This window comes from Protopterus annectens, chromosome 10.part0 (assembly GCF_019279795.1).
Source record: "Protopterus annectens isolate FY-2018-M chromosome 10.part0, PAN1.0, whole genome shotgun sequence".
Classification (NCBI taxonomy): domain Eukaryota; kingdom Metazoa; phylum Chordata; order Ceratodontiformes; family Protopteridae; genus Protopterus; species Protopterus annectens.
The window spans coordinates 83,246,605-83,267,636 of record NC_056744.1 but is presented as its reverse complement, the minus strand read 5'-3'; the positions used below and the strand labels follow the sequence as shown (position 1 = coordinate 83,267,636).

General features: G+C 42.5%; 1 protein-coding gene across 1 annotated transcript in view; it reads right to left on the bottom strand.

Moving 5' to 3' along the window:
* Nucleotides 1-21,032, bottom strand: part of NPLOC4 (NPL4 homolog, ubiquitin recognition factor) — a 1,702,928-nt gene that overhangs the window by 452,288 nt on the left and 1,229,608 nt on the right. The window contains exon 13 of the mRNA XM_044085045.1: nucleotides 16,862-16,933. Within this exon, the coding sequence (XP_043940980.1) occupies nucleotides 16,862-16,933 (72 nt within the window). The remainder of the gene's footprint in view (nucleotides 1-16,861; nucleotides 16,934-21,032) is intronic.

The following is a 21,032-nucleotide window of genomic DNA, read 5'->3' as shown; positions in this document are numbered from 1 at the left end:
GTCTTTCATCATAATCTCTTCTTTGTCAGTCCTCCCAGTATGACCCCCCCCCCCCCACACACACACACACACATACCCTCTCATACCATCTGGAGCATCATTGTCATTTCCTACCTGGAACAGACACATACTGCCCTCATAGCTAAAATACAAACTGAGGGAAGTACTGAGAAGGTTTTCAATAGCTTTTCCTAACTTCATGAGGTATGACAGACATTTTAGCTCCTGACCACGATTTGAATATTTTGCTGTTTTAACAATACACTTTCAATATATATCATCTGTGATGTCCCACTTCATAAAGCATAGTGCTGTAAATGAGCAGTCCAGTTTTATCATGTGATGATGAAGTTGGTGTATGAAGTAATCTTTCACAAACATTTCTGAGATTCTGTACGTGTTTTTAGTTTACGTAGAAGAGTTATAAGGTGAACTTTTTATTAATTTTTGTCAAAATTATGGCATTGCATTTTATCTGGCAAACAACATTATGATTTCTTCAGGTTAAAGTAATTTTCACCTAAAAAATACAATAGTAACATTTCTTCAGTGCACTGCATGAACATGATAAATGCCATTATTTACAGCTGTATCAAAATTAATTTGTAAGTACCAAAAGAACATTTTGTTCTGACTTTATAAAGTCACATTCTGAGTGAGATATGAAAAAAATTGTCACGTCTTGCATTTATTATACAGAATCATACAGACAGCACATTGGGATTTGTGTTAAAACTATCTAAATACAAAATACTGCAAGATACACAACATAAGTGAGTAACTGACTATGACAAAACTTTAGGAATTTTCAAAACTCTTCACTGATTTATTTCTTGATCAGCAGAAACCATCGCCGTAGGATTTTCCTCAACATAGAAACACAGAGCGCCATATGCTGATAACAGAAAGGGAGCATTCCAAACTCAAACTGCCTGGTCTCTTTGCAGGCAAAATTGGCATAATACACAACGATAAATGAGCACATTTAGTTTATGATGTTTAAAATCAAAACTCATAACATTTTGGAATAACAAATGTTTATAAGATTAACGTGCACGAAAAAAATTCCTTGTATGTTGAATAATACAGAAACTGAGTTTTTCACTCTGTTTCTGTAACCTGCGTATTTATTATTCACTGTTTTCACTTCAGAGGCATTATAGTGGGTTATACCCCGGGACGTTCTGACTGATGCTGTTGCTGAACTTACCACTGCTTACTTTTCTCAAATCAAGCGGAGGGAAAGAGGGGAACAGAACCTTTCTAAACAAAATGGCCAAATGTGTCTTGACGCATGCATGTTCCTCCTTACAGCAGACTCTCGAACCACGAAGTAACATTTTTTTTTTTTTTAAACTGTCCTGGCCAACCTGCAGCTGTAAGTGTGAGGGTGCTCACCACCATCCCCCATAGTTCTGGCTTCCAGTTACACTTCAGCAGGGCGCCGAGAAGAGCGCAAACTTTGTTAATTAAAATAAATAAAAACTGCACCCTTTAATAGGCTGTCCTTTACGGCACCCTAGTTGGTCGCCTAGTTCGCCTATGCATAAGGCCAGCCGTGTTCCTCCCTTACCCATAATGCATCAACCCCAAACATACCTCAGATCTGGTTTGCATAATGCAAGAAATATAATATCCCTGAAAGAAGAAGCTATTACCTGGAGCTCAACACAAGGAACAGTGGATCCTTATAAATTCTCATTCTTCCAGAAATCAGTTGTTAAAAAGGTTGGGGGTTGGTGGGAGGAGAGTTGAGGAAGAATGACAATGGACAACACAGATGGAACATTATGGTGAGTATATTAACTTCTTTATCTGATGTTGTCTGTATATAGACATTTTTATTATAAAGGGTGTATATTTCTTATAATTAACAATTCATCTTTTTTACATTCAGTGTTGCACTTCAATTTACTTTTATGTGTAGTTTGCTTTAATGATCCAGTGTTTCCTTTGTGCTTATCAGGGATTTGAAATGTGATTGGTTCACAAGTAATTGTTAGATTATTTAAATTGCTTACTTCATTTTGTATGTTTATTCTGGTGAAGTCTCTTTTTTATTGAGACGAAAGTGCTCAACCAATCTTGTGTTTTAATAAAATATGCACTTTTGGAGCTGCTGGTGTGGATTCTTGGGACTGCTTTTGTTTTTCCTATTCTTTATCTGATGATGTCAATTTTCATTCATTTTTCAACAGTTGGGACAGAGTCCCAGCTACCTAAAATCCTGGGTGAACTCTACAGAAGGATATTCCTCAGCACAGTTGAGCCAAAGGCTGCTCTTCCCTTCAAGACCAGATCCAGTCTGTAATGAGCAATAAAGGTATGAGAACTGGCCCAAGTTGCAGCCGTACATATGTCACCCATGGAAGACCTAGAAAGAAACACTGAAGAAGTCACTATGGACTTAGTTGAATGGGCTCTTACAGGTTTTTGGTTAAGGACAGACCCAGCTTAATGTAGACAAATGATACAATCAGTCAGCCGTCTGGCTAAAGTTACCTTTGAAACTGACTTACCAAATTTAGAATCTGCAAAGGAGACAATTTATCTGTCTTTCTAAATTCTTTTGTTCTATGTAAATAAAAATGTAATTGTCTGAATATCCAGTAAATGCAACATATATTCGACTTTGTTTGCAAATTTCAGAACGAAAACTGGCAGATTAATGGACTGGTTGATGTTGGATTCTGATACCATCTTAGGATGGATAGAAGGATTGGTTCGTAATGTTACTCTATCCCTGTGAAAAATCATGTAGGGAGGTTTAGAAGGCAATGCTTGAAGTTTCGAAATCCTTCTCGTAGATGCCATGGCTTCCAAAAAGATAGTCTTCCAGGTCAGAAACTTTAAATCACATTTTGCTGCTGGTTAAAGAGGGGAATGAAATTGGTTACTGCAGGTCAAGTCCCATGGAGGAGATGGAGCTTTATAAGGAGGTCTCAAAAGGGTACCACTCAAGAAGGCCTTACAAAGTTTACATGAAGCCAGGGTGGAGTTCTCAAATACAATGTGGAAATTAGAGATGGCTGCTAACTGAACTCTAATGGTTGAGGAGCTAGCTCCTTTACTTAAAACTATTACCAAAAATTCAAGGACACTTTGTACAGGGGCTGAAAAGGGGTAAATATATTTCTGATTTGCCTAAAATAAACCTCTTCCATTTACTTCTGCAAAGTTTTCTTGTAGAAGCTTTATGGGAAAATAAAAGTATATGATGGTCAGGGGACGACAGCATAGGTTGTCTGGCTATTAAATAAAGTGGAGAAACCATGCTGTTAGCTTTAGGTTTGAGATATCTGGGTGAGACGGGAGGTCAGGAATTAGATCCAGAATCCAAGCTGGGTAAATAAGACGTGGCCAAAGAAACGGGAACCAAATTTGTCAAGGCCAGTAGTTTGCAATAAGGACTTCGCTCCTCAAACAGAAAGCTTTCTGGAGAAATTTGGGGATCAAGGGAGTTGGAGGAAATGCACAGAGGAGGATTGGGGGGGGGGGCAATCGTGTTAAGTATAGCATTCCTCTGTGATTCTCACAGTGGGGGGGGGATTAGGACAAAGAAGCTGCTGCACTTGTTGTTTAGGGGAGATATGAAGAGATTGCAGCAAGGCTGGCCCCATTGGTGAAAAATCATTTCTGCACCTTCATGTTGAGAAACCACATGTGACGTAACAGAATAGACCTGCTCAATTTTTCTATCACGTTGGACTTCCCTGGAATGTGCATTTCTATCAGAAACTGGTTGGATGAGATTGCCCATTGCCATACTCTGTCTGTTGAAGCAGTCACCTCAGACATGCTGTTCTCAGAAGCTATACCAACCTCCAGTGGGGTCATGGTAGTAGGTGTCTGAGGAAATGTCAGGTGCATTTCAGGTTCTGCAACCTCATTTGGTATGTCTGAGTCAGAAAGGGTGGACTGAACTTTGGGCCTAGACCTTTTCTTTGGAATGAATGATACGTCAAGAGTGGAGGATCTGCTAACTTGGCTTGAGCTAATCACTTAAGTCACTGAATCTCAAAACATTCAAAGACAACAAAGTAAAATTTTAGGGACAAACGATTGGCAGATTTTGTAATCAAGTTTTGTGCCTAAGCAGAAAAGATACTGGAATGGAAGTCTTTGTAGGGCATCTGCGTATCACACTTACACTTTCCCTTCTAGCTGACAAAGTCACAATTCAAAAGGAAGATTCCTCAACAGGACACTTAGCTGGCTTACAATACAAATGACCATATGAAGATCAGACAAATGGGTGTGAGACCTGCATTCGGGCTGGTGGTAAGATTGTATGAGGATTTTACACATACAGCTGCTTTTGTACTCCTACACTCACAGGCTGAAGTCCTACACTGGAAATATGGCTCAATCAAAGGTTTTAGGCTTTAGTAACCTGGCCAAACATCAGTGACAAAAACCCATCTGTTTGGAATACTGCAACAGTGGTTTCAGTCAGGGTACAGTACAGCTGTGTAAGAACGTACCTAATAGTAGATGTCCTATTGATCACTGCTGTAGTATTCCTTCCCACCTGCCATTCCCCTTCTTTTCCTCTTTTTTTTTCTACTATCCTGTTTGCCATCCTCATCTTCGGCTGAAGGGGCCTTTTTCCCTCCTGCATTTCACCACCTGGCTGACTGCCCTTTTTCACAGATGTTTTCAGGCTGCTGGCTTGAACACAGTCAACAGCAGGCACTGCAGTCACCCACCAGTAGCTTATGCAGCAAAGGAGCTGGAAACATCTTATAAGGCTCCTTAACAATTCTTTTCTTTTTTATGTACTGAGGAAGGTAACATTAATGAGACAGACTGCTGCTCCATAAGTAAGCAGAGGAGGAGGAAGATAAAGAACTGGAAGCAGATAGCATAGTCATGAAGTTTAGTTAAGCACATGAGAGAAGGAACTGGTGGTTCAGATGTAAGCATTCCACTAGCAGTAACCCACAAGCACAATATCCTTTCCCCAAACACTAAATAACAAAACTTTTATAATTTTCAGTCATAAGTAAAGATTTTTCCTCTTAAAAAGATCACAAAACTACTCAGAAAACATAAAAGATAAATGTGTCTGTTCCTTTGACTTTGTTTCCTGTGCACACACTCAGAAAATTTTTGTCAAAACACAAAATTTAATATAAAATTCATTTCAGAAAGGAAGGCTTTCCCCAACTTGGACTTCTCTGTCAACTGAAGATTGTAGCCAAATGACAGGTGGACCACCACAGAAAGCATTTGCAGTTCTGTCTGTCTTGTACAGGACAGCTCCATGAACTCCTGGCAGGGACAGCAAATGAAGGCTCTCAAACCTTTTGGAAACTTGTCTGGTGCAGGTGGTGTAACCCACATAGCTTAGGCTACTGCAACAATGGCATGACCATTTTGTACACCCAATTTAGCCTTGATGGGTCTAGAATGTGATTTAGACGGCAACTCTCCTTTGGAACCATGACAAACCATTCCAAAGAGACTCGCTACTGCTCTACAAAACATGATCTACAATAGGGAGTGTGAGAGGACTGTGGTCCTGAGAATCTGGAGAAATTTCCATGAAAGGAGGAACTGCTTGAACTACTTTGTCTTAATACCATTTCCCTTACAACCTGTTGGTATTCAGTCTGAACCAATTTTACCTGAGGTAACAGCCTGCCTCACTAGGAGGTGAGAAAAGTGAGGGGAATGAAAGAAAAGGGGTGGGAAAGGACTGGACACACAGTCAGCACTGTCCATATTCTTCTTGATGGTGAGGACACTTTCCTCCTCTTCTCTACTATGATGACTACCTCTGGCCCTGCCACTTCAACCCCCCCCCCCCCCGCAGGCCTTTTCTGCTAAATCAGGCAGGCCTGGTTTGTATTCATTAAATGGGTCACAGACAATTTCTGTCACACCCTAGAACAGGCAGATGGAACAAGTAATTCCCTGACTCCATATTTTGCCCCCGTCTTCCCATTTCTTGAAAATCTTGGGTGAAGGATAACTAGAGCTTACATACTTTTATATACAGGGAAACTAGTAACTACACCTTTATGGCATTTGGCATTGGCTGCAACCGTAGTAAAGGATGCCTTCAAATGACAGTACCAGTTGTTGCTGATCTGCTATTAAGTGTTCATCATGTATCAGTCACATTTAATGGCATGCTTGCTTTCTTTAAAAGCACTCTTGATCAAACTGTATAACTCTTCTTTCAAAGTGCACTGTCTGAAGACATGTCTTGCATGTGTCTGAGAATCTTGCTCTGATACTTTATGCATCTCTGACAATTCACAGTTCTAACTCCAAGGTGGAAAAAAAGTACAGTTTTGTACCTACCATAAATGTAGATGTTCGAAGATCCACATTGCTGCAGTCCTTACACTTGGGTAGTCCGCTGTCCACGGTCGGCCCGAATATCAAAGTATAAGGCTGACGTCGGTCAGGGCGCATTTAACTGACGTCAGGACGCCAGGGTACAAATGCGCATGACCGGCGTCTTATCCTCAGTCTTTTCTTGCCCCAGATGTCAGAAGACCTTAAAAAGAAAGGTCAAAACCAAAAGATAGCAAACAAATAACCAACCACCCGTGCACTAACTATATGTACAATATATACAATACACACAATATGTACAACCCAACCCACACAACCACCTCCAAGTACAGAGGGGAAGGAGGGAGGGTAAATTGGACTGCAGCAATGTGGATCTTCGAACATCTACATTTATGGTAGGTACAAAACTGTACTATGTTCTTCATCTCACATTGCTGCAGTCCTTACACTTGGGTAGAATCCCAAAGCAGAGATAAGGGAGGATGGCTAACTATAAGGAAGCAGGAGCTGCCAAAATGCCCTGCAAAACCGCAGTGGCAAAACCAGCCCTGGACTTAGAGTAAAGTGGCAGGTGATAATGCCTAGAGAAGGTATGCACAGAACTCCAAGTAGCTGCCTCCAAAATATCCTTGGTGGCCACCCCTCAAAAAGCTGTGGAAGTGGCAGTAGCCCTAGTGGAATGAGGCCTAATCCCAGCTGGAACCTCCTTGCCATGATGGGAATAACAGAAAGCAATGCAAAACCCAATCCACTTAGAAATAGTTTGTTTTGACACAGGCTTGCCCTGAGAACTCAAAGCAAAAGAAACAAACAACTGCTGAGACTGCCTGAACCCTTTAGTTCTGTCCAAATAATAACGCAACTGCCTGTGTACATCCAAAGTGTGCAAAATCTTTTCCCCTTATTTTGGGGATTTGCATAAAAAGTAGGCAAATGAATAGTCTGGTTTAAAGCCACACTAGAAACCACCTTAGGCATAAAGGAAGGATTAGTACGTAATGATACCCTATCCTTATGGAAAATCAAGAAAGGCTCAACTGCCATAAGGGCCTGCAATTCAGAAACCCTTCTTGCAGAGGTAATGGCCAATAAAAAAGCAGTCTTCCATGATAAATATTTCAACTCAGCAGTAGCTGCAGGCACAAAAGGTTGTAGAGTGAGTTTCTCCAACACAAAATTGAGATCCCAAGCAGGAGTAGGAGCTCTTCGTGGGTCTTATATTCTTTGCCCCTCTAAGAAATTGCTTGAACAAAGGATGAGAAAACAATGGCGGGTCGCAATTATAGTGAGCTGAAATTGCTGCAGCATGAACTTTAATAGAAGAGAAGGACAAACCTTTGTCCAGTAACTCAGTAAGATATTGAAGAGCCACACTTAAATTAGGCTCAGAAACATCAAAATCCTTTGCTGCACTCCAAAATAAAAATCTCTTCCATTTATCTGCGTACACTTTCCTTGTACTAGGCCTTCTAGCTTCCAAAATCACATTCAAAACTTGTTGTGGAAGTTGAGACCCTCTATGGTTCAAAACAGAATATGCCAGGCTGTTAGGTGAAGAGAGTGAAGTTTGACATTGAGCAAATGGCTGTCCTCCTGTGACAACAGGTGTGGAATCGAAGGCAAAGGCCATGGAGGCTTCCGTACTAGACTTCTCAGTAATGGGTACCAGTGCTGTCGAGGCCAATCTGGAGCTATTAAAATCATCCTTGACTTGTCCTGTCTGACCTTCAGAAGTACCTTTGGGAGGAGAGGCAGAGGTGGAAAGGCATACACATGAAGATTGCTCCAATCGAAAGAAAGAGCATCCACTTTCCAAGCTGTGGGATGAAACCTTTTTGTGCAAAACTTTGGCAGCTGATGGTTTAGTGGAGAAGCGAACAGATCTATGTCTGGAGTTCCCCATGACACTGTCAATTTCTGAAATACATGAGGATCCAATTTCCACTCGTGGGGATCCATAATTCGTCTGCTCAACACATCTGCTAAGGAGTTCTGTGCTCCTGTTAGAAACCTTGCCTGAAGATTGAGCTGTAAACTGAGAGCAGTCTCCCACAAAATCATTGTTTGTCTGCATAGAGGATAAGAATGCGTTCCCCCTTGCTTGTTGATGTACCACATGACAGTTGTGTTGTCTGTTAGAATCAACACCTGTCCTGGAAGAAGGAATTCCTTGAAAGCTATTAATGCAAACTGGACTGCTAACATCTCCTTCATGTTGATATGTAGATGTTGTAGTCTGACAGGCCACTTGTTTTGTATCCATTTTCCATTCAGATGAGCTCCCCAAGCTTTGTCTGAGGCATCTGTCGTTAAAATCTGACTTGCCTCTGGCCGGGTCACAGAGAGTCCCTTGTTTAGGTGACATTCCTGAGCCCACCACAAAAATTCCTTCTGAATGCAAGGTATTATTTGAATGACAGTGTCCAGATCCTGGCAGTGCTGTGTCCATACATTTGAGATACCATTGTAGCTTCCTCATATGCAGTTTGGCATTGGGAAGCACCAGAATACAAGATGCCATGAACCCTAAGGCTTGAAGGACTGTCCTTGCAGTCAGCCCGGACTGATGAGATAGTTGATGAAAGTAAAGGGATAGACTTTTGTTTGTCCGGGGTTAAAAAGGCCATCTGGGCTGCTGTATTCAGTCTCACACCCAGAAAGCACATGTCTTGAGAGGGTACTAGACTGGACTTTATTTCGTTCACAGAATACCCTAGGCATCTTAGCACTGCTATCACATATTCCAAATGACGAAGAAGCTCTTCCCTTCCTTGAGCCAGAATTAGGCAGTCGTCCAAATAAGGATAGATCTGTATTCCTTTTAGTCTGAAGAAAGCTATCACTGGAGCCAGAACTTTCGTGAACACTCTGGGCGCAGTAGATAAGCCAAAGGGCAATGCAGAGAACTGATAGTGAGAAGTCCCAGCTCGAAAACGCAGATACTTTCTGCAACTGAGTCTGATAGGAACATGAAGGTAAGCCTCCTTGAGATCCAAAGTTACCATCCAATGATCTTTGCCCAGCAGAGGTAAAAGCTGCTGCAACGTCAACATTTTGAACTTGGGAATGTCCAGATAAGTGTTGAGGATAGATAAATCCAAAATTGGTCTCCACATGTTCCCCTTCTTTGGTACTAGGAACAGGCGAGAATAAAATCCTAGGCCCACTTCTGGCCGAGGGACCGGCTGTATGGCCCCTAGTTGGAGCAACAGAGAAACCTGTTTGTGAGCCTCTATTCTTTGTTGAGGAGGAACGTCTGGCATGCCTTTGAAAGGAGGCAAGGTATGGAAATAAAACCTGTAGCCGTGGTGTATGATATCCAATACCCATCTGTCCTGGGTAATTAAACTCCAATTTTCTTTGAAGAGTGCCAACCTTCCTCCCAAAGGTGCTGCCAGACGAGCAGGCTCTGGCAGCTGAAAAGGTAGGTCATTGGGTCTGTTTACGAAAGGACTGACCCCTGCCCTCACCAGAGGAAGCCTGTGCAGGAGAACTCCCTGTTCTAGGCCTGAAAGAGCCCTGAGCTCTGCCCTTACCACGTCTAGATCTACCCCTAGACTGGGAATCATAAGAAGGATACGTCCACCCCTTAGTAGGCCAATTTCTACTAAACTTTGGAGGCTGGACTTGCAAAAAATCTTTAACAGTCTGCATAGACTTAGCCTTGTCTTCCATTTTCTTTAAGACTGTCTCAACAGGAGGCCCAAACAACACGTCAGATTGTAAAGGAGCATCTAAAATCCTTGTTTTAACATGTTCAGACAAATTCTGATCCCTCAACCAGGCGTGCCTGCGAAGAACAGTCCCAGTGTCAGCCACCCTAGACGAGGCCTGTACAGCATCAAAACCACATTGCAAAGAATGCTTACCCACCTGTTCAGAAACATGGACTAAATCTTGCAACTCTTTACAATCAATACCAACTGCCAGAGCATCAACCTTAGACTTCAATTGTGAAAGGAGATAGTTTTGGTATTTCAACATGTGAAACTGGCAATTCAGAGCCCTTATAGCAAGAGTGGAAGAAGTATAAACTTTCTTTCCCCATCTATCCAAGGCCCTAGCCTCCTTATCTGTAGGAACCGGATTCTTAACAACAGAAGCCTTAACACCTTTAGGCCCCTGGCTAACAGTTTCTGGGTCTGCCCTAGGACTCTTAAAAGATACTTGTGAACGTCAGGCACCCTGTAATACCTATCCGCTTAACAGGAGCAGGAGGCAAAGAATCAGGATTAAGAGAAGCCTCTGTAAAACATCTTCCACTACATCCAAAACAGGAGGTATAGCCAAAGGCCTATGCTGGGGTAAAACAGAAATTCCCTAAGCCTTTTCCTGGAATCAGAGAAGTCCTGACCTTCCCACTTAAAATGCTCCCTCATGGAATGAAGAGTTTCTGAAAAGAAAAATCCTCAGGAGGAGTAGCAGAAGGAGTAGAATCATCCACATCAGAATCAGAATAAGGAGAGTACTCCTGCAAGTCTTCAGTCAAGACTCTGAAACATCTGAAGCTTGCTCAAAACCCCCAGCTCAGGCTCCACCCTAGGTCTCTTAGCAGGAGGGGCATAGAACCCTAATCAAAGTAATCAAATCTTCTGCCATTTTAAGCATATGCTTCTTGGGCATAGTACCTGAAGAGCTAGGGGTAACACCAACTGAAGCTAAACCTGGCCTGCCCCTGGGAGAAGCCTTAGTAACAGAAGGAGAGGGCCTAGCCACCTTAGGAAGGGAGGGGAGTATAGTAACCTGAGAAGCCCCCTCAGCCTGACTTGCCTCCTGAGAGGCCACATCTTGCAATAATAAAGTCTCACTCTGGGAACACAAAGAAATCTCCGGTGGAGCCACCAGCTCCACCGACACCTCTAAAGAACCGGCGTCCGGTACAGACGGGTCTTCTGGCCTAGGCTTAACTGTCTTGTCCTTGCGCTTCTTCGAGGAAGCGGGCGTCGGAGCATCCAACGGCATTTTATAATTGCACCGCTTCCCAAAGACTAACCTTGCACAATCCAACCTTCTCTTTATAGTGCGTTTATTAAATCTAGCACAAGAGCGACAGCCAACAACGTCGTGCTCAGGCCCTAAGCAAGGAATACACAAAGTATGATAATCTCTATGCGGTATCTGTTTCCCACAAGAAATGCAATTATTAACTTTTTCTGACATCCGGTAAATGACTGAGGCAAGAAAAAACAAAAATATTCCCCAACGGGGTACTTAGCCAACTTTGAACTCGGTCTGAAACTTCTAAATCGAAAAATTTCAGAACGCCAACCGGCACTTGCAATGCTGCTTCTGCATCAGACCATGCGGCAAAAAAGACTGAGGATAAGACGCCGGTCATGCGCATTTGTAGCCTGGCGTCCTGACGTCAGTTAAATGCGCCCTGACCGACGTCAGCCTTATACTTTGATATTCGGGCCGACCGTGGACAGCGGACTACCCAAGTGTAAGGACTGCAGCAATGTGAGATGAAGAACATCTGGTACATTTTCTTCACTGCGCTTATTATTAGTGAAATGCATGCCGACTACTGCATTCAGCTTCTAAAGTAAAATAAAGTGGTTTCTAAAGACTGCGGAGTTCACCATGGTTTTCTAATAAAATTATCTGGAAGCTTCTTGAACCTCTAGACTATTTTCTAGGAATAGACGTGGCTGGGTGACCAGCTCTTGGGATGAAATCTTAAAGGCAACCACACAGGCCTGGAAACTAGACAGGCAGAGAAACCATCAGGGACTTCAGTTGCTCTCTATATAGTTGATGATCTATGCAGCTTTCTTAGACACTGAAATCTTCATGAACCACAACTTACAATGCTGTGTCATGAGATTCAATGTTTCACCAAGGGAAATATCACCTGGAGGGAAGCACAAATAAATGGTTTCAGTGTCATATTATAAGCCACAGGTGACAAAATTTACGAGCAGAAACCAAGTCCTTCCCATCCAAGTCAGAGTCCAAGGAATGTAGGTGAGGTGATCGCATCTTCCTCCAAGGGGTAACAGCAACATGAATGGCTGACACGACAAGGAGGGGGTTATCCTCTGCAAGGCCATCAGTCTTCAGCAAAATTCTTACAAATGACTATGTTGCCAATGTCTAAAACTATGGCATTTGTTAATGTATAAATAACACCAGCAATAGGTTACCATTCCAATGGGGGAGCTTTTCCTGTAAATTTTTCAGACAAAAACCTAATCTCAGAATTTCTTCAACTAAGATGGTAGGTAAGCATGTTCAAGAATTCACATTAATTTGGAAGGAAGGACAGTTGTCGTATGAACCTAAGAATGAGAGTCCTGCCAGATATCTTGAACACTTTACCAGAGGTTTGTGCAGCAGCAAAAGGTTATATTTTCTGTGTTTGGAGGGGTTAGGATAATTTGGGAACCAAACAGAAATTAACTGGACAGGGGATGGAAAAAAGCAGAAATGCACTGGGTCTGAAGCCCTCCGGCCTTAGCAGAACTGCAAGAGTCATGGATGCCTCATGCATCCTGCCTTCAAGAACAGATTCTTCAGTAATTATTTTTCCTAAATTTTCTGGTCTTCAGGTCACTGGTGGAGAGCTTATTCTAACTTCAGGTTGATGCCTGCACCAAAGTCTCAAGCTTTTTCTGGATAAGTCAAGACTTCAAGTTATATCATCAATGCTGGCCTGTTTTCTTACTGAAAGGTACACAGTGCTCAAAGGATATTTATCCTCAAAGGACACTTACAGCTCCCTCTTCTAAACAAAAAAGTGAAAGTGAAAATCTTTCAGTGAAATTTGACTTCTGCAAGCACACTTTTTAGTTAATTGCCAAGAATATCATGGACCTTGGAATATCTACAAGCTCCAATTCACAATCTAACAGCCAGATTAGGGGAAAAATACTCTATACAGTATGTTGCGTCTTTCGGCATTTCCCGGTTAGGGCTCGCCACAGCGGAACTCTGGTCCGCTAATGACTGGTAGTTGATTTTTACGTACCAAGTTACCAGCCCTGACGCACAACCTTCAACGAAGGTACTCCCATTCAAGCATGTCTCCACGGAGAAGACGCTCTAGCTGAGAATCGAACTGGACAGCGTCTTAATGTGAGGCGACAACGCTACCGCAGCACCACCACCACGGGTTTAAAAATACTCTATACAGTATAATAACCCTAAATGTTACAGAATGGTAGCCAAACTAGGCATTTATCACTCTTTGGAAGTTAGTTGGAAGAGACTGATAAACAAAAAAAGAACTGAAAACATCTGCTTACGTGGCATATAGGGATGAAGCTTATACTGCAACTCGGGTGATAGGAGTAAAACTAGCAGCCTCAGCACAGCAGGAGTCGGACATGGAGGCAGAGGAGTGAAACGCCATCCCCCGTTTTCAGCTCACAGGAGTGGGGAGGGTAGCAGACTCTCAGAAAGAGAGTGTAGGAAAAGTTACTTCTCCAGGACAGACTGGGGAAACCGCTGCATGCGCTTGGAGAGAGGGAGAGGGTGGGGTTGCCTGCTGGCAGCATCACATGTAGAAGTGAGGAACGACCATCAAAGATAGTACATTGTATGTCCCCCCTAGCTGAGTAAGTCAGATGCTCATGATGTAAGTACAGGGATAAGCAGAAAAACTTAAAAGTAACCACAATGGTCTCTAAATGATTGCCATTTCTGGTTGGCCCTCACCACTGTGATGGGAAACGACTGGACTGATTGGCTGGAAGAGGACTGAAGGTGCACAGGCAGTAGGGACAGGGGGGCCCCGGAAATACTGCAAACTGCTCTTTTAGCCATGCCTCAGACTGATGTTAGGGGGAGGACAACTTTCTGAGGATACCTCCAAATCTAAAGTTGGATGGCAAGAGATGATGCTCGTCTTGGGCCAATTCCCACTGATAAAGATTCAAAGGATTCAAACTGCAGCAGCAATCGTATAAACATCTTATGGGCTGATTCAATACAGTTCTGACTCCACTGTAGATATACAAGGAATTATTTCCAAACGGTTGCCTCAGGCTATTATCTTTTGCTATACTTGCCATAACAAAACTATTTCAGGTAGTGTCAAGTTTCATATTACTAGGGCCTTGGCTTCATCTGTGGCTTTTTGGAAAGGGGTGGACTCTAGATGTACTTTGAAAGCAGCAACTTGGTCCACTGTACATGCAATTACAAAGCATTACAAGTTCTATTCCTTCTCTAGGTCTAGATTAGGCTTTGCAAGGACCACTCTCCAGGGTCTCCTGGATTCTTCTTCAACCTCCCAAATGTAGGAGCAATGATCAACAGCTGTGTAAGTAAACTTACCATAACAGATGTTCACATGATCACTGCTGCAGTAGTATCTCCCTCCCTCCACCCATCTTGTTATGTGGTGCATTATTTATACCAGGGTGTGGTTATTTATTTTTCTGTTCTTCCTAGCATTGTCCTTTCAGGGCTCAGCCTTCCTTTCCCTGATGTCAGGAAAGCTCTGAAAGGCTCTGCACCCAAGCTTGTCTTTTAGTCAGCTCAAGCTCCCTGACAATTTGAGCTTGTGAAAAGTACCCTGAAGCTTTGAAAGCTGACTGGCTGTTATATCCTTGGTAGGATGTAAACTATACAGCTAAGGCTACTGCAGCAGAGATTAATATGATGAACATATAACTATTTCACTGTCTGCATAATCTCCATTTCTCCAGACTCTAAGACTATACTGAGAAGATAGCTCAAACAGTAACTTTATCCAAGGGTGCATAAAGAAAGCTACACTTCATAATTTGGTGGGATAAAAAAACACAAGTTGTCTTATCACTGTGCCAATGTATGCTGCCTTATCACAAGCATTTGTATTATCATACTCACCTTTAACTGCATATGTCTGGACATAATAATCTGGCCCATTGGCACAGTCTTCCCTTAAGGTTCTCAACAAACCTCTTTTCTATTATGTCCTTCACATGCCTACGGATGTCTACCTAATACCACAGCATACTGGGCTGGTAAATGCTCTTAAGTCAACAGCAGAGAACATAGATATTTTCCTTCTAAAATGATTCAAGATATGGCTTGATCTTGCTGGTAAGTATGTTTGTTAATGACTAAGACTTCCATGTGTAATAGGGATTGTGAATCTGGATCCAGTAAACTATTCTTAAATGCATTTTTAAAGACCTAAAAGACTGGATGAATGAGTGTCCAGCAGATCGATGTATAGTTGGTGGGTGTTAAGGAATTCCTTAGACCATCTCCCCATTTTAAAAAGTTCTTGCATTTCTGCATTAAGCTGAGGGTACATCCAAATCAAAAACCCATGAGGGTGGGGTGGGTGGGAGAATATAGAACCAGTGGAAAGGGCTCTTACTCATCAATACCACAGCCCAGAAGATGACAGACAGCCCAGTGTAGGCTAGGTCATACTTTTCATTTAAGTCAGAACTGGAAAGCTGGCCAGGTAAGGGTTTTACCTTCCTCTTGTCCAGGGGTGCTATTCCTGAGCAGGAGAGCTCCCCGTGTGGAGGTGGAGAAGCATATACCTTCTGTCATGCCATGACATTTTTCAGTCAACTGCATACAGCCATAGACCACCTGGGTGGATGCTGGAGGTGCAGGCATACTGAAGCTGGTATCTACCCTTCTGGTTACAAGGCTGCAGTCCTGGTTAGATTTTATACACTGCCAACATCATAAGACTTTTTTTTACCTGGTTATTAGGTTTAAGAACAATGAGCTTGAATATCAAATGGAGAAAAGCTTTCTCTAGTGGTAAGCACCTTCAACTCATCCCTTGCAGATGTCTCAGAACTGGTGTTCAGCTGTGATATGGTAGTAAATGCTTGTGTCCACTTTTCATCTCTGGAAGGGCAATAACAGTGGGAAATAGGTGTTCAGGGCCGAACAAGACTGTGCCTTACCTGTGCCAGGGCTTTTAAGTCCTTGCCAAACTGACATGTTTGCTGAAACATCTTGACCTCTGCCTGGAGAATCATCAGGCACTACATTCTTCAGCATATCAATTTCTCTATGGCACTTCAACACATGCCCTTTAGCTGCACCAATGGGAAAAAGAAACTCTTGGTGGGGAGGGACTATACCCCTTGACCCGGTCTAAGAAGCTTCTGACATCTGAGGAAAGACTGAAAGTTATGGGCTGTACTCAGCAGGGTTTACTTGCTTAACATTTTGAACACAAATGTCCACAAGTCGAAACCTGGTGGCTCTTGACTAAACAAAACAAATAACACTAAAGGTGATGATCTACTGTGGGCTCAGTCTTACGCAAGGACATTTCAAGAACACTTCTTCCAGGGTCATCAACTTCCTTGGAACGCCCTACCAAATCTGATTAAATTCAACTAAGTACAGTAAAAACCATGTATTACTAAACATTTATCAAAATAGATATGAAAATTCCAAAATGGGTACTTATGCAGTACTTGGGTATTTACCTGCAAGTGAAACTGAAATTATCTAATTTATCAGGAAATGGTGGGACAGTACCACAACAAAGAACAGACCATGACTTCAGAGATTTAGATAACATTACTCACTCTATACTAACAAACACATTTTACCAGCTGTTATCTAACAGAATACTTACATCTATGATGAGATACTCTACAGGCAAAGGACGTGCTAATTGGGTGATCTCATTGCCAAATTTGTCTATGTCCTGTAGAGAAGAAAACATTATTAATTATGGCATGTAGACAAAGACAATTTAACACAGTCCACTTGCACTTAAGCACTAGCTACTAATGTGGATGACCAAATACATAAAGCTACAAGGTCAGACTTCCTCTAAATCTGTGGAAAAATGTTTTAATTAATGGAGCTGCCTTCTTGCATTGCAATAAAACACAACTCTACGACTATTCTTACAGCTGCTACACCTAGTTAGAATAACATATGAGAAAATTAGGAATATTGATAACACTATTAGCATTAAAAACATTTATAAAAAAAACAATCTCGACAAGGTTATAGACAGATTAGCAGGCAAGACAGGAAGACATAATAAAAGCAGTGATGTACACTGTTAGGGAAGCCTCCAGGAGAAAGTACAGTTGTGTATGAACTTACCATAACAGTAGATGTCCTACTGATCACTGTCGCAGTATTCCAACCTCTTGGGTTATCAAGCAAACAACCACTTGGGTCATTTTGCCAAATACCTGGATGTCCTGTTTGAGTACCAAAGCCAAAACCTTCCATACAGCCATATGCTCAACATATGACCTAAGCCCACAGGTGTAAGGGTATATAAGTGGATATATGAGCATAAAATACTCAGACTACCTCCAAGTCAGGAAGCCTGTAAACACACCTAAGGATACTAGAAATTAATGGTCAACGAGGAGGAAGAAGGCAAAAAAGGACCCCCCCCCCCTTCCTGAGTCCATGAACACAGGTAAGATGGAAGGAATGCAGCAACAGTGCTCAGTAGGACATCTGCTGTTATAAGTTATTACACAACTGTACTATATTTTTCGCTAGATCACTGCTGTAGTATTCCAAACTGTTGGGTGATTCTCAAAGCTTAGCTAGTGTAAACAGTGAATAGATGAAACAAAAGGAGAGCTGTCAACTAGTCCAGGGAAGACTATATGGCAAAGGCAGCTCTGGCTTTAGAAAAGACATCTATCCTGGAATATTTCGTAATGGTGCAGACAGAAAACCAAGCAGTTGTTTCTAGAATAGCCCTCCAGTCTAGCCCCTTTGTAAAAGGTCCCAGATGAATCTGCTACTCTAGTAGAATGTGTTTCACTAACACAGGTAAAGATTTGCCATGGTGTGTGCAACAAAAAGTGATAGACTTAGAAATCCAGTTAACAATGATTTTGAAATTGTTTCCTTCCATGAAGCTAAACTAGGTAACGAACAGCTGATCAGTCTTGCGGATTGACTTTGGTTTGACCACGTAAAATATGAGCTACCTGTTCGCATCCAGGGAATGTAGGATTCTTTTCCCTTATTCTGTAGATAAGGGAAGAAAGTAGGAGTTTGATTGCCTTACTGAGGGATAGCTCACTGACCACTTCAGGCAAAAATGAGGGGTCAGCCGTCAAGACAGTCCAATAAATACAATGAAAGGAACGGCTGCCATCAGGACTTGGAGCTCAGAGGCTCGTCTAGCTGACATAAGGGTTATTTGTAAGTATTTTTTTACGAAACAGAGATTTTGAGAAGCAGATGCTGCTGGTTCAAAGGTGGAAACAGTGAGCTTTTCAAGAACAAAATTGAGGTCCCAAGAAGTTAACAGCTTTCCTAGGTGGTTTAAGGTGGAGAACACCCTTCAGAAACTGTTTTACTTCTAGCCTAGACAGAAGAGGAGGGTCTAGAAGTAAGCAAGCTGAGATGTGTATCTTAATTGAGGAGTATGCCAGAGCAGCTTTTAATAGTTTGCACAAATAAGACAGGACAATGGGGACACCTGTGTCCTACGCATGAGCATGACACCAAATTGGAAATCTTTTCCATTTTGATATGCAAAGATTTCTTAGTAGGTTTCCCTGGCTTCAGGAGAGGTAAAAGGCAAGCCCTCAGAAAACTGTTATCTGAAAGGGATCAGAATCCTATCATCGAGAGAGTCAGGTGTAGAGATGACAGGCTAGGGTAAAGAAGTGAGCTCTTCTGTTGTGTGTGCAAGCTAATTGTGTGAGGTAACTTGTGGTGAAGACCCCTGGCTAGGTGGTAGAGAAGGAAGAACCAATGTTACCTCAGTCAAAAAGGGAGACATCAGTAACATCTTTGGTTTGTCTCTCTGGAAGACCTCTGAAAGAAGTGGAAGCAGAGAAAAGGTATAGAAAACATCCCTTTCCAATGAAAAGACATGGCACCCATTCTCCAAGCTTGAGAAAGTACAGTTTTGTACCTACCATAAATGTAGATGTCCGAACAGGAATGCATCTGCAGTCCTTACAAATGGGTTGTCCTGTCGTCAGGCAGCCCTTCGGTCGGCCGGATTCCAAAGTCTGGGTCTGGCCTCGGCTGGTGTCGCACTTCACCCGACGTCATAGCTGCAGTTCTTCGGGTATAAAGGCATCAGCCGACGCCATTTTCCTCAGTGTTTCTTGCCCCAGATGCCAGTTGCCCTCTTGGATAGCTAAATTTTGGATAAATGCCAATGTTCCCAAATAGTAGAAGGCAAACACAAAAAATAAGCATGTATGTACATATATACAAACAAATACACCACAAGAGATCCCCCCCAGCTAGCTATTAGATGGGCAAATACCCTAGGAATACCACAGAGGGAAGGAGGGTGGGTAATCCTGACTGCAGATGCATTCCTGTTCGGACATCTACATTTATGGTAGGTACAAAACTGTACTATGTCCTTCAAGGATGCATCTGCAGTCCTTACAAATGGGTAGAATACCATAGCCAAACTAGGGGAGGAGGAAGAGGAAATTATGGTGTAGTTAGGATCCCTTGCAAAACAGCAGTGGCAAACCCTGCTCGGGATCTGGAGTATAAAGGTAAGTTATAATGCTTGGCAAATGTATGCACGGAGGTCCAAGTAGCAGCCTCTATAATGTCCTTGGTAGCCACTCCTCGTAAGAAAGCTGTGGTAGTGGCTGTAGCCCTTGTAGAATGAGGCCTTATGTTCTGTGGAGTTTGCTTTCCATGGTAGGAGTAACAGAATCTAATGCAATTTCCGATCCACTTGGAGATTGTCTGTTTTGAAATTGCTTTTCCTTCCCTTCCTGTTGCATATGCTACCAGAAGCTGGTCAGTTTTTCTATTGCCCTTGGTTCTGTCCAGGTAGTAGCGCAACTGTCTATGTACATCCAAAGTATGCAGCAGTCTTTCCCCCCTGTTCTGCGGATTGGGGAAGAAGGTAGGTAGGTGGATTGCCTGGTTTAAAGACACTCTGGATACCACCTTAGGCATAAATGTAGGATTTGTTCTCATGGACACTCTATCTTGATGGAAGATTAGGAAGGGTTGTACTGCCATTAAAGCCTGTAGCTCAGAAACCCTTCTTGCTGAGGTAATTGCCAGCAGAAAAGCAGTTTTCCAGGATAGGTGTTGAAGATCTGCTGTTGCTGCTGGTTCGAAAGGGGGGGGTGTCAATTTTTCTAGCACAAAGTTCAAGTCCCATGCTGGTAATGGTGGTTTCCTAGGAGGTTTTACATTTTTAATTCCTCTCAGAAACTGCCTGAGTAGGGGATGCGAGAAGACAGGGGGATCGAAGCTGTATTCTGCAGAAATAGCTGATGCATGTATCTTGATGGAGGAATAGGACAGGCCTGTATGGAAAAGCTCTGCCAAATACTCCAGGATGTTGGCAATGTCTACCTTTGACACATCTTTTCCCCTTTCAGTACTCCAAATGAGAAACCTTTTCCATTTTCCTGCATAGTTTCTTCTTGTTGAAGGTCTGCGGGCCTCAAGGATAATGTCTTTAACCCTTTGGGATAAATCTGGGTTAGTTGCTCTTATGTAATGTTCCAGGCAGTCAGCTGCAGAGTTTTCAGGTTTGGATGCAGGGTGTTGTAGCCGCTCTGAGTTAACAGCAAAGGAATCAGGGGTAGTGTCCACATTTTCCCCCCGAGACATGCTTCTCAGTAATGGGTACCAATGTTGTCTTGGCCAGTCTGGAGCTATCAGAATGATCCTTGGACGTTCCTCTTTGATTTTCAATAGCACCTTGTGCATCAAAGGAAGAGGTGGGAATGCATATGCTGTCAGGCCTTTCCAACTGAAGGATAGAGAGTCCACCTTCCAAGCAAGTGGGTGGTAAGTCCGTGTGCAGAATTTCTTGA